At 43.6% G+C, this 14,570-nt stretch overlaps 1 protein-coding gene across 1 annotated transcript in view; it reads right to left on the reverse strand.

Annotated features, from left to right (window-relative positions):
* The window catches only part of SUFU (suppressor of fused homolog (Drosophila)), an 85,799-nt gene that overhangs the window by 35,955 nt on the left and 35,274 nt on the right, over positions 1–14,570 (reverse strand). The window contains exons 3-4 of the mRNA XM_010291805.1: positions 4,556–4,698; positions 2,006–2,091 (exon numbers count right to left, since the gene is read on the reverse strand). Coding sequence (XP_010290107.1) covers positions 2,006–2,091; positions 4,556–4,698 — 229 coding nt within the window. The remainder of the gene's footprint in view (positions 1–2,005; positions 2,092–4,555; positions 4,699–14,570) is intronic.

A 14,570-nucleotide genomic window follows, 5' to 3' on the forward strand; every position in this document is an offset into this window, starting at 1 on the left:
ACAAGTCACAGTTTAAAACAAGCCTAAAAGCCCCTCTATGTTGTGTATACATCCCATAGCATGCATTTGTCCTTTACATTTCCCAAATACATAATGAAAGCTCTCCATGACCTATCTGCCTAGTGTCTGGAACCACCAAGTCTTGCAAAGCAGTCAGGATTTGCAAAACAGTCAGTGCCTGCAAAGCAGGCACCACAGGCTATCCCCTCTGTGGACCCACTTACTCATACAAGAGTGAACTCTGTTTGAATCTTACAGCTAGCTGAACTGGGACTGAGAAGTCCAGTGTAGCCTAGGTCTAAGAAAGATGGGCAAGGCATGGGGTCAAGATCTATACCTCTACCACATACCTAAAGATGCAGCAGGGTCCCAACGGGACTGCACTTTTTGCTGAGATTGGCAGTCATGTTCAGTACCATAAAAAGCTCATTGCTCTGATGAATATCCTCACAAGAGACATTTTGCCCAGTTGGTACTTAATGGCTGAGTACTCAGATGGTTCAGGGAAATCTTTATTTTCATTAGCAATAAAAGTTGGGTCAAGGTATTTCCCAACAAAGGTGACAGAAAACAGATTACTGTGAAGATGAACTACTTGGAGACTTTACTTTGGGTCCCAGTGCAGGCAGACTGCAGAAGTCAGCCTTAGATGGTGCTTTTCATTTGAAGTAAAAACTGAAGTCTTTCGTAATTGCCATAAAATTTTTTATTTTTTCATTAGATACTTTGTTACTGCAGTCAAAAGCCCCCTCCTCTGGCCTTGTCTGTGCTACAGTCTCCTAAAGCACTTGGAGTGGGAGCAATAAAAGTTAATATTTTATAGCTTTTCAAATGCATCAATAGCCACTCTTTTTTCACATCACTTTGGAAGCTGTTAATTATTAACTGCAGAGGTGCCACCTGCTTCAGTCCCTCACCGGGATGCAAGAGACTTTTTACCCTGACTCCACATCAGCAGCTTAGTAGTTTGCAGCTTTGCCTTCGAATCATGCACATTTGGGTTTCATTTTATCCTTGGAAAGGTGCTTGTACCACAGCACAGAAGCCAAAAACCAACATGAGAACAGACTGAGGAGAGGGGTGCTATATCTATTGACTTAGAGGAGTCAAGGGAGCTGCAGGCAGTGGTTATTGTCTTGGGATCCCAGAAAAAAAGCTTGCAGCTGGACAAATTCACTCTACTCCAGGGCATTTGCATGAATTATCTGCACTTGTGCCTAAAAGAGAAAAGTTCAAGTTTAAGCAATCCAGCAGTAAAGGCTGGACTCTTCCATATAATCAATCAATTAACAGCCATTGTGACACTAGAGAGTGTACTATTGTGCCCAGTAACACATACTCAGAGCCATTTTGTTTGAGCTACAATCACAGGGCAGTAACTTCCACTAAATAGACGAGAAAAATATTTAAACAAAACACCTGCAAGCCAAAAAAGTTTAGCTGCAACCTGGCAGCAAATAAAGAATCAACACATCATTTAACATTTAAAACTCACCTCCTCCTTAACCCAATGACATCTTTGTTTTCCCACGGGAGAAATAACAATGAACTTCATGTGCATGAACAGTCCTCCTACTGCAAATTGGCCCACCAAGAGTAGAGTTTGGGAGTGACTTTCTCATTTTCAGACAGTACCCAAGCTTTGCTAGGCACTGTAAGTCAGGCCCTCTCCTTCCTTTCTTTTGAACTACACAGAGAGGTCACCAGTACAGTTACTCCATCTCTCTCAGGAAGAACCAAGGAGAAAATGCTGCAGGCGTAAGAGGAAGGAAATTAAGCTTTCAAGAACTCATTCTATTCCACACTGAACATGTGGACTTCCACATGCATTAATTTGCCATCTAAGTGTCTGTGCGTGAGAACAGATTTGCAATGAATTCCCATCTCTTGCTACAGCACAGGATTAAATAAGTTCCATCAACAATTATAGATTGTTAATAAAAACAAACAACTGAATTGTTCTCTGTGGGAATGCTCCCCTATAAGGGGCTATATGAGCACTTACACTGGGACAGTCCGAAGCAGTTCCAAGATCCCTTGCCCGTTCCACTGCTGAGCCGCATGCAGTTCCTCCGTGCAAACTCCAACAATCTGGAGTAAATGAAAACAGAGATACTAAACTGGATGGGAACTGTGCAAGAACTGTAAAGAAAATGTGCCATGTGGTGCTGGATCAAACAGTGCAGATACAGAGAAGCACCATTTCTTTAAACTAACTGGATGAGTGAGGACAAATGGAGCCTGAGACAATAGAGGGATTCTGCAATTCCTCTCTCTACACTTACCATGTGAAATGCCCTGGCCACGTAACATTTAATCTTCCATGGCATGTGTGAACTTAACTATGAGGGGGGCCTGGTGACAAATCAGGGTATACCGAAGATCCACTAGTCTGTTCTCACTCTTCAATCTAGTCCACACAAGACAGGACAGGTTAGGGTCTGAGCACATGCAAAACGCTGCTCTGTCAGCCAACTGCTAGGGGCAAACACAGTATCGCACCAGCAATTTCTATCAGGCAAGGGACCTGCTGCCACAAGGGAATGCCTTGGAGCTCATAAATCCTTGACCAGCGCAGTTTGCTGACTAGTTACACCTTACCCAGCACCATAAAGTAAAGCTGCTTACACATCGCATAATCCACTCGTCACCGCGGGCAATTGCAGACTTCTGCCTTCCTGTATAAAGCAGGATGTGTTTGCTTTTCAGGATGGGAGCTGCCACACTGAGCAATACCAGATGTCCCTCTCACAGCAGCTCAGATCAGATGCTTCAAATGAAGGGGTAAAACACCCTTCAGCTGATAGAGGAAGGCAGTTTCTTCCTGATCCATCAACCGCTGGCTTGTGCCTTTGAGCACAATGAGTCACTCTTTGGGATGAAAAATTATTTTAGTCACAGCCTTCTATTTTCTTCCTCAATACTCTAAGCCTTTTCCAATAACGTTAGATTTTTTGTCAAAATCTGTTCAACTGATGTTTTATCAGAAAAGAGGAAAACTGAAAACTAAGTTCTGAAAAGCAGCAAGCAGACGTGCATGATGTGCATTTGCCATAAGCACGTATCTGCACTGATAGAGATCTGTGTGGAAAACCATCAACGTCAGCATGTACCCAGTTCTGCACGCCCTACCTCCCCTGCCCCTTGCAGAGCTCGCTTTGTCAGGACCCAGCCCTTGGAGATGCACTTCATCCCCACCCATCTCCCAGGCTTCCTCCATGAACAGCCTGAATCACCCTTGCTTCAGGACACCCCTCCCTGGGCCTTCACTCACTAATTACATACAAACAGCAAGACTCTAAACAGGAAATTATTTTGTGTTTATTCTTTTCTTTTTGCAATCATTTATCCTCATGGGTCGAAATAAATCCATAACAACAAGCATCAAACAAAGGGGAAAAACAAGTCAACTGTATGTGTTGTGTAAGATTAGAGGCCAAGAGCCTCAGGATCCAACAAGTTAACTGTCCTTTGATCCAGGACAGCTGGGCACTAAAGAAGAGATGTGGACTAATGCAGCACTAACTGGGGAGTAAGCCTGCTTAGTTTGGCTCTCTGTCTCTGCTTCCAGGTCCCACAACTCACCTTTCACTGATTAGTCCCATACCCATCTCTTTCTCATTGATAAAACACAGTCTTTTGGGCACCTCAGAAAGTTCAGGAAAGCCTTTGCCCTTCCACAGCAGTTGCCTTGGGGCAGGTCTGTGGTAATGGAGCTTCCCCTTACATCTTGCAAGTACAGCCAAGGACAAATGGGAGCATCTTGAAGCTTAAACTGTAAAATACAGACACTTCCATTTTCCCATAGGAGGGAAGCTTTTCCATGGAGCAGGGAGAAGTCAGCAGTTTGTATAAGCTATGCCAGCTCTTCCACTGAGGTTAATAACTCCATATGCAATTTTAAAGTGCCCAAAGCAGCCGACATCTAAGAGACATCACTGAGAAAGAAGACTTTGGGAAAGCAAGCAAACCTGTTTGGCCAAGGAAGCTCTCCCCACTGACCAGTAGGGTTAAATTGCAAGGGTTTTTTTTAAATGTTTCTTTTACAAAGCAAACCTGAACCTTTCTTAAACTGTAGATCAATATGGGAAAACTCACTTAGCCTCTAAAGAATTTTTGTGTCAAGGCTGCCTGCTCCAAATACCTCTTTTCCTGGAACTCAAACCAGCGGATGACTTACCGATACCACCATAGAATTAATTTGAATTTAGATCTACATTACCTTTTAAAAGTGTTTCTCTCAGCTTTTTTCCCCATGTTCATGTTTCAACTTTCAGAGCAGTAATGTAATATTCAACTCCAGGTCTGTTTCACAGTGTAAACCTTTTCTCCATCAGACAGGCCTCTACCTTGAGATCTGAGTGTGCCATTGCTCAATCCTGCTAAAATGCTTACTGAACTATTACTCCAGAGTAACAACTCAAAAGATGAGATCTACGGTAATCAAATAAGGAAAAAAAAAAGCATCTGACTTATGAAAGCTAAGCGAAACGTAATGTTAACCGCATTCCACTCTCAGGATGTGACAGTCAGAGCCACCATTGCTGGGTCATACCTGTAGGAAAGTAACGACCCCAAAAGGAGTCTGCACTGGCTGCATCTGAGGGTCTTCTGTCAGTAACATATGCTGGATTCTAGATTCACTGTTGTCCAAAGGGCTGTGCCACGATACATGGTCACCGCTGCAGAAGGTGTTTTCTGCAAGGAAGATAAACAAGAAATATTTAGTCTCTAAATTCTGCTAGAATACTCCTGACTGCTATCAGGCAGGGACCTCTGGTCTGGACCAGGACAGCCACTGGTGGCTATTCACAGTAACTGCTTCCAGCCAGCTCTGCTGAGTCTCTGAGTCAGCTGAAGCACCTGAAGCAGGAAAGGGGTCTCATTGAGCCATCTGAATTCAAGCACTGACTTTAAAATTGCCCTTTCTTGAGTCCTGTGGCAAAAAATAGTGTCCTGCTTTGATATTAATCCCAACACAGGAATACCAACAAATAAAATTAGCTTCTCTCTCATTTACTATTAGTCTCATTTTGTGAGAGGGTGCAGAGTCAGCAGGCCATACTGGATGCCTATGGGACCGTTATTCATACTTAATTTGCAGTTCTGATTTGCCACAAAGAAAAGATTCTGAAATGTGAATTAAATACAAATAATACTCTGCTATATCTAATAAAAATCCCCAGTCTGCTGCCCAACTTGTGATGGTCTAAGTCAAAGTCACTTTCTCTCCCAATTGTATGGTGGCTCTGGTGCAGAATTATAATTAATGTGTTCCTTCTTTCCCAAACAATGAGAAAACCAGTAGGGTATAAATGTCACTCAAAATAGACTGCATCAAAACAAAAAGCCAGAAATTATCCTTCCCTCTTCACGACTGTAAGCATTCCTTTCTTTTCCTCCTCTCCTACTTAGAAAGCCAAAACCCCCAGATAATCCCATGTTCCACAGCTGGTGCATGCCAGAAGGCACACCAGAACCCATATGTATGTTGCTGCCCCATCACAAGGCTAATGCTTGCTTTCTGAGTGAGCTAGAAGTAAAACAACCAACCACGACCATTTTCACAACAATTAAAGCATGCTCCATTTGCACACAGCTCCTACAGCATGGGTGCAATATGCTGACTAGCTGACTGCCTTGTCCTCGCGTCTTCTGCTTGTCCCAGTCCAGGTACAGCTTTTATAGCACATACAAATAAACAGCCTGGAAGCTATAATCTTCCCTCTGATACAGGTGTAGTGCCCCAGAGGTGAACTGAGTACTGCCTGCCTGCTTCCAAAGTCAGTGGCAAGCACAGCACCCCTCTCCCTGACCAAGCTTATTGATGAAGGCTGCTGTCTTCACCGTGGTCTCTCCCAAGGCCGCTCTTACAGGAGCGTGGGAAGGAAGGCCTTGCCCACTGGAGGACTAGGACTTCCACTGCAGACTGGAAAATGTTAGTGGTTACTGGAGTTGCTGTCTGTCGAGACTGGAACATCTCATATAACACAGAGCAGGATCCAATTCAGATTCCCCTGCCCGGCAGCTAGGAGCAGATGTGGTCCTGGATCTTCACCTAACCTTCCAACATCACCTTCCAAATACATGTCAATAGGACATCTCTTAAGTCTCTATAGAGCCTATCTGAGAAACTGTGAACATGGCAGCTTCTGCAGCAGGAAAGAAACAGCATTTGCCAGTAATTGCAGCTTTGTCCCCAGCCACACTAAACAACCGACACTGAGGAATCGTGTCCTCGCACACCACTCACTGCGCATCGGCACCACCACGACTGCACGCACTGACTCCTGGCCGGCAGCAAGTGCAGGATGCTTCGAGGCAGCCATCAGCAGCAGGCAGGTACCCTAATGAGAGTTCTCTCGCAGCTGCTGTGCTTGTAATTACTCGCAGTCATCCCACTGACCAGCTCACTCATGCTCACCCATTCCTGGGTTTAATGCAGGACGTCCGGGGCAACTCGGCGTTTCTCCACCAGGTGTCCCCATTGGTGTGTATTTGAACATTTATTAGCTCTGGTTTCGCAGATGAATTTCTTGGACAGCTGATTTGATTAAGAATTAAAATAAACTCCAAATACCATAAGGAACTTGGCCCGAAAAACGAGGCATGTAACAGAAGTGTTGTGATACGGGAATGTTCTCCTTAGTTAAAATTAGGAAAGAAAGAAAACATAGCAAATGCAAGCTGCTTAAAAGAAAGAGTTTGTTGTTCTATACACTAAATTACATGCTTTCAGCTCTGTGACTGAAAGGAGTGGTTCAGATTTTACTTCACGTTTAGAGTTGGAGAAACATAAGCAGACAAATGAAAAACTTTTTTTTTTTTTTTTTTTTTTTTTAGTGTTAAAACCGGATTAAAGAAACAGTACTTAGAACATTGCAAAGGATCCTGTGATATTTTCCAGGTTGGCCAAAATGTGGCTGATTTTTTTTTTTTTAAATGATAAAAGCCTCTCAGTCACAGTTTTCAGGAATGAAACAAAGCCACAAAGAGCTTATTCTTGGGCCCTGTCTTTATACCACAACATTTTGCCCATCAAATGCTCACACAATTCTATGCTGATCGATCGCTGCGTTTCACTGCTGGTGCTGCTTCTCCTGGGAAAGCCCAGCCCGTTCAGAGCAGGTTTTCAAATGCAAATGTCTCTGCTGGAAACCCACCTGTTTATGTTCATGTGAACACTGAACACTTAGAAAATCTCCCTCTCCCTTGCATGCATACGAACACCACAAAATTCACACCGACTACTCAAACCACACACACAAAAAAATCTATTTCTGCAAATAACATGAAGCCAAATTAAAATCTGTAAGAGTGTAAGAAATTCAGAATTACAGCCTGAAACTCAGCTCTTCGCTTGCTGCATTGTAACCCATATGGAATGGAAGATCAGCTCTTGTACAGAGATCATTGCAGCACTGAGGACAGTTTGAATTGCAGGACTTGTAGCCACAGAAACTAAGAAGTTACAGAAACAAAGGACTAGATAACCACTTTCTCTTGCCTCATGCTGGAAACAGGGATGAGCATCCTCTCTTCCCACTTCTCACACTCATATTTTCAAACCAAGACAATCAAAATCTTTCTAACCATTTAAGTTTTAAACAATGTTTTAGCCAGAAAATCCTTAAGTTTTCATAAATGTAAATTTATAACTTCGTGAAAGTAAATTTATAACCAAATTTGGGCTTTCATGAATGTTGAATTCAAACATAAAACATCCAGATAAATCCTCAAAGTCATCACAGCACAGATGGATGTGAAGTCTCCTGTGGTTTTCGCACCTATCATTTGCAGTGCTGTCAGTAACACAATATACAATCTGCCTTTCATCCACAAACATGCACAGTGTGCAAGTATTTCCTACATGTACACATGTATTTCCATAAAACCAAGAGATGAGTAGGCACAGGACACGTGCACTCATCTCAGGTACACAATGAGCACCAACACTTTACAAGGAGCAACACACTTCAGTCAGATGTGCCTGCAAGACAATTCCTGTTCCCAAAAATGCATCCCCATGTCTCTTGTACCATATGGACTAGCCAGAGAAGCAGCCTGTCATCTCCAAACTGATTTTTGAGACCGTTTTGCACTGCTGTGAACCAAGGATGGGACTGGGACTTTCAGTGATAACAATGCCAATATGGGCGTCTCAACAATGTTCACAGTTTCATAGCCACACCTCTCAGTACACATTTTGATGCCTACCGCAGATATCAAATGAGACACCTACACTCACAACTGGAAGCTGAAAAAATAGGTATTAATATACACGTAAAAGAAACATTGTATGTAAGAATAAAAGATTACAGGAAGAAGTTCATGTCCATGGAGCACTGACCCAGTCTGACAGGACTCACTGCTACAAGCACCCCAAAACAATTTCTAGTTTTAGGCCAAAACACAACTCCCCTTTCAGATGAGCACAGAACATTTCTTTGCAAATTATCTCAGTTTAGTAAACCTGAAAGTTTAGAGCCTCAGCAGCAAAGCTGGTTCTGCAAGGATCCCATCACAACACTGATGCTGTCCCAAGCCCTTGGAGATTTGGGAACAGCCTCTGCTTTATCCACATTCATTTACAGCAACCATCAATCCAACACTTTTCACTCTTAAAAAACTCTGCTACAACAACCCTTTTGACCTGCTGTATTGCTGTGCATACTGTGGCAACGTTTTTTACTGGTTTTGAGGAGGGACTGAAGCACAACAGATGTTACAAAAGTCCTTTTTCACTGTATTTCTTAGTAAGACAAAATGCATTTGCATCAGAATCCAGGAAAAGGTGAGAGCAGTAACTGTGAAAAATCACGGACTGCTACTGAAACAAGCACCTTCTCTGCCATTTCAAGAGGGCAACGTTCAGTCTGCCAGGACTCGGGTATCATTTGCTACTGCAAAAACTTCTACCTCTTTGAAGTTTGGTGTTACCTGAGTCCACAGCAAAGCCAACAAGAGACGGAAAGGGAAACATCCAGGAAAACCATTTTATCTAATGGGAGGAGTCTAACATACTCTAATAAATAGCAAGCCTCAAACCGGTGGTCAGTCAATGTGTTCCCAGGCTCAGGAGTAAGCTTGGAGAAGACTTCTATGAAGGGGGAACTAAGGATGCTCTTTCCTCTGTGGGTTTAACACGCTGTAGATGGATTCACTATTGCCTAAGGAGGAAGGAGCTCTGACTAAAGCTTTTACTACAGCTATGGCACATACAGGAGGACCCTATCTAGATTCACCTGTGTCTAAGGTCAAGTGTAACACATCTCCACTCTTCTCCACTGCAGCTGGCATAGTTAGCATTTTTACTCACCTGCTCATTTTTACAATCCTTTAAGAACCAATTATCTCCAAGAGCCCTACCACTCTGTTAAGTCTGTTTGACACTGGCCAACAGGTTCAAACACCATTAGGGTAGCACAGCCAGTCTTCTAGGCAGGAGAACAGCATGACTGCATAAGCCTTGTTTCCTTAGGTGAGCACAGCAAAACCAATAGTCACCAGAAAAAATTACCAGGACTCACCAGGGAATTGTCAAATGCATAGAACACACAGATAGCAAAGCACAGAAATGATCTATCTATCAAGAGGAAGAATTAAATAGCAAAGGCACTGAAAGAAAGCATGTTACAAAATTAAATCCAAATTACTTTAGTGTATGGTTAAATCAGTAAATCCTCAGGAGTAAACTAAGGCTCTGATTTACTGCATATGAGCTGATTCACATTGAATACGTCTGCCTCACAGTAAACCTGAGGTGGTTACATGTTCCATCCATGGAGGGAAGAGCTAAGCTAGCTGACCTGCCTCAGGATAAATACATGTCCTTCAGCAGTTACCATGGGAGCACTGGATGTGTTGTAAGTACACAGGCTTGCTTACAGTAACCTCTTGGACACTCGCACCCTTCCTGCTTGGAAGGGGCACTAACAGGACTTAAACCTAACGCAGAAAGGTAATCTCAGAGACTTGAAACTGGTTCTTTTTCTGCAAATTGTGTTTTAACAAAAACTACTGATATTTAATTTTTTTTTCCCTTTCTATTAGGGAATGCTGATTCCATTAAATGAAACTGCTTCACAGGAAGGTATTGATTTCATAAGAACTCAACAAGGAAATCTTTAAAATACTTCACTATTTTATTTCATAATTTATAATAGCAAATCTGAAGCTTCTCTCCAGCTCCATAGACATGAGAAGTCTCTAAATTTCCCATAGACCAGCTCTTGTACCATTCCATCATACAAAAGCAGCATCTATAAGACAGTTATACCAGACCACTCTGTTAAGCTTCCTATATTTTGAAGTCTTCAAAACGTCATTATCCGTTTTCCTTTACAGCCCATATAAAGCAGGTGAGGTTCCTCCATGCAGCAATGGTCGTAATTCAGCTGCGCAATCTCTCCTAACTTTACTATCCAACTGCTTTATAATGAGAATTGGGGAAATAACTCAGAGGGAACCATTCCACTGTGGAGTAGTGAATTTTCTTTGAGTAACATTGCTCATTTATTTTCTTGGAGTACATCCCCCTCCTTTAATTCGACTAAATATAGCTGATGCCTAAAGAAATATTCTTAGTTTCAAGATGTTTTATAAACTATGTAATGCATGCACTCTATGCTCAGGAGGTGTTACCTAGCTCCAGAAAGAAACACAGACTACCTCCCACTGTATTTTCAATTTCTTTTTTAAACCTGCCAGTTTTGCATGTATGGGATCCTGCTAGGAGCCCTTACTCCCTTGAATAGCCACAGGGAGTAAGTTGAAAAGGACAGCAAACCGAGACAAATACTAGGATCTAAGACAGCTCCGTCCAAAGGGTGGCCCCAAGCTGAATCTGGGTCAGGGAACATCTCAGTGAGCTTGCTACCCTGCACCACCCAGAGCAGATGGAAAAGAGCTGATTGTGCATCTGGGAGTCGAAGATCTTCTCTGGCATGCACATAGACGACCATGTGGAGGAAAACAAGGAGCTGATGCTGTTCCACCAGCAAGGAGACAGCAAGGGAACCTGAAGCATATCTCCTGTCCATGCATGGCCTTGCACAGAGTCCCCAGACTGAGTCTGGCTCTGAGGTAGTTCAGACTGCATCACTCTGGTTCACCCAAAGGCCAGCAACTTCCCCCTTCTGACACGGTCACACCATACAATTCTTTAGACAGATTTTCAAATTAGGAAAATAGATTTGTAGCCTGATCATTCCTGTGTACCTCTTGTCAGACACCTCCTCCTTCGAAATGCCAGCTAAAATCTGCAACAGAGGGGTTAAACTGTTCTACTAATCAGTCAGATAAATCCATCTGGACAGTGTGTTACAGTTTATGAGCTGATACTGCGCAGAGTGGGAGAAGCCCTAACTACATTGACTACTAAGTGTGCTTGGTTTTGGGAAAACAGCCACGCTACTGCACTCATATCTTCAACAGCAAGTTTCTGTGTTCCTCTCTTGTTTCTGCGGAAAGGCAGGCCATCATTACATAGTCACTTTATTCTGGGATGTGTGCAAGATGCTGCTGAAAGAAACCCTGCTTGTCCCCCTGAGAGAGCAGCAGCTACCTGGATCACCCCCTCGAGTCAGTAACGTTGCTTAGCTATGCAAGCACAACGCTTGGCACTTCTCTGGCAGCTTGATCTAAAAAAATATACTCAGTAAAGCTGCAACAGTGCGTGGCAGTGGGGACGCTGGCACGCAAAAAAGATGACCACATCCCTCACAGGAGCCAGACCTACATTAGCCGCATCACTCAGCGGCTTGGAAACGCGCTGCTCTAAGGGGTACAAACCTGCATCTTGTATGCGAGACTGAGATTTCTGCTAAACTGAAGGCAGCAAGTCACAGACGTCAGAGAAATTCTCTATTCGAGGGCAAAGCAAAGAAGGATTTCGACTCCATGACTTACGGGTGCAGGAATGTTAAAAAGGCCCCCAGTGAGTTCCTGGCCAGCATGACAGTGATGCAGCCAGACATTTAAATTGAATGCAGCTTATCTGATACTTACAGAAACAATGTAATTTATTGCATTGCTATTACCCCATGCACAGTTTGTATAATTTATTATCTAAATGCATTTTCTCCAACACATTTTTAATATTCAGTCTGGCTTTGTTTAAAAAAAAGGTAATCTGGCAATCTGTCACAAATAAGATTTGATGCTGTTTTTTAATACCATTTTGCAGACTGAACAGCTAGAATCAATTGAGAGAAACTAAGGGCAGATGCAGAGTCCAACATTGAAATGCATTAGCTATATTTTTCACCAGAGCTACTTAATATATTTCTAACTAGCTCAATAATGGATATAAGCATGCATGCAAAGATGTAGCTATAATAAATCAATACAGAAGCTAAACGTGAAAATAGTATCTAAAAATCTCAAAGTAATACTCTTACTGCAACCCACTTTATAGATGCAAATTAAAAAAAACAGGGTATAAAGAAAAATACTTCATTCAGACTCATGTGGCAGCCACATTAAATTAAGATAATCCAGGGATAATCAAGTTAATGTTAAATGCAGTCTGTATGCTTAGTTTTCTAACCTAAAAAGGACTGCACACATGGATTGGTAAAGGGGAAAAACAGAATCTGTAGGGCCCGCTGGCAGTTATTTTATAATTTCACTTTCAACTCAAGCTGAATGTGTTTTAAGAACATACAAGTAGAATCCAAGCCATGATGTATTTGCACTACGTTAAAAAAATGCTTTTCCTCCATGTTTTTCTTTTTCAGTGCAGTTTTGCTGCCCCTTATCTCCTGTCTGGGAAACAGGAACTGCCCCAAGCCCGGGCACCCCAAAGAGGTGTGAATTCACACGGTGCTGCTGCCTACTGCAGACATGGAGCATAGACAAGATGCCTGAGGAAGAATTAAATCCCCGGAGTACAATTAAACAATAGCTCCACTGCAGGGATTCAAATTGGGCTTTTAGAAACAAGGGGCCTTTTCTTAAAAAAAAAATAGTGTGGAAAAAACCCCAGATTATCAGTACTGTAAGGATTGCTTGACCTCTTGTGGTTTGAAGACAGTTTCAGAAGAGTGATGCAGATTTTTTATTTTTTTTTTTTAAATTGGTCAGCAGGTTGAAGATGCAAAGTCGATTACTGCACAGCTCCAGGTTTAAGTTCTCTGGACTGAAAGCCAGATGAAGGGGCCAGAATTAGGCCCCTGCATGAGTCCCCAGAGTACACTGCCAGCAGAACAAATGTGGTTCCTCACTCCTCTGTGCCCTGCTCAGGGCCGTCACTCATGCCTACTGACAGTGGGATGGTGGAAAACACGTCTCACTGTACTACCGCTTCCGCTGATGAAAAGCAGCAAATGCTGCTTTTCTTATCACAAAGTAGATCCCAGGCACCTGGATGCCTTATGGGACACTGGAGAGCGTAATAATTTAGCCAAAAACCAAATGCTAAAATCCTATCATACAATGACCAATTTGGTTCTGGGCCTCCTCTACCTCTTCTGTTTTCCAGGACATTTCTTTCCATCCCTTACACATCTGCGTGTCTGGCTTGCTCCTTCTCCCTGCCCATTTCTATGCGCGTATACAATTTCCATGACTGCAGCCTCCGAGAATTTCCCACGCAGGCTCCCAGCGAGTGACTCCCGTGCCCAGGGCACGCTCCCACCCTCTGCGAGCGCTGGGCCCCCTGTCCTCTCCCTGACTCGGCACAGCCTGCTCCGCCAGCCACCTCCTCCCACGCTTCCTCTCCTCCCCACAACTTCATTCAGCTCCTCCACATCTGCTCCTTACAGCCTTCTCCAGCCCTCGCAGTCAGCGGAGGCAGGAGCTGGCACATCCAGCACGCTTGGCACCCCCTCGGCATAAGCGCTGCCCGGGGCAGGACGCATCTCCCACCTTGCTTTTGCAACAACACAGCTCTCGCCTATCTACAGATTTATCTGCATGGCTCCCTCCCACAGGGAGGGAAGGCTGGAGGAAGGCACAGCAACATGAAAGGACTTACTTGGCATTGCTGAGTACAGTGGGGAAAGAAAAGGAACACAGATACGAGTTGCTCCTTCGCAGCCCCACAAAACTCTCCTGCTCCAAGCTCTTGCTCCTCTACAGCCCATCACTCAGGCACGTTGTCCCTGGGTGCTGCAAGGCTGGGCTGCTTTCACCTCCTCCAACAGGCAAGTGGGACAATCTTCTCCCTGCCCTCTCCATCTCCCAGCCCAGCAACCACAAGGGAGCAGGAGTGACGCACTTGCCAAATCCCAATCTCCAGGCCAGGTGAGAGACCCTTCCCACTTTTGTCCAGCTGCTCTGCCACCAGCTTTCTGCATCCTTCACCTGAACAAGACGTGTTTTACAGCTCTCCTTCAAATAATGGTATTTATGTCTTCAATAGTTTCAGAAACCGAATAGCCTCAGGATGGGGTGGAGGCCCAGGAGCAAGAAAGGATGTTATACAGCAGGATCTCCTGTCAGATAAGGACTCAGCTCAAAATAGGTATTTAATGACAGTTGTTTACAGATTATGTGGTCCCACATGGCCAATTTGAAGAGATACTTGCCTTTCAGTTAAAACCCTATCCTGTGTTCTGGCATGTGAA

The sequence above is a fragment of the Phaethon lepturus genome, unplaced genomic scaffold (assembly GCF_000687285.1).
Source record: "Phaethon lepturus isolate BGI_N335 unplaced genomic scaffold, ASM68728v1 scaffold10340, whole genome shotgun sequence".
NCBI lineage: Eukaryota > Metazoa > Chordata > Aves > Phaethontiformes > Phaethontidae > Phaethon > Phaethon lepturus.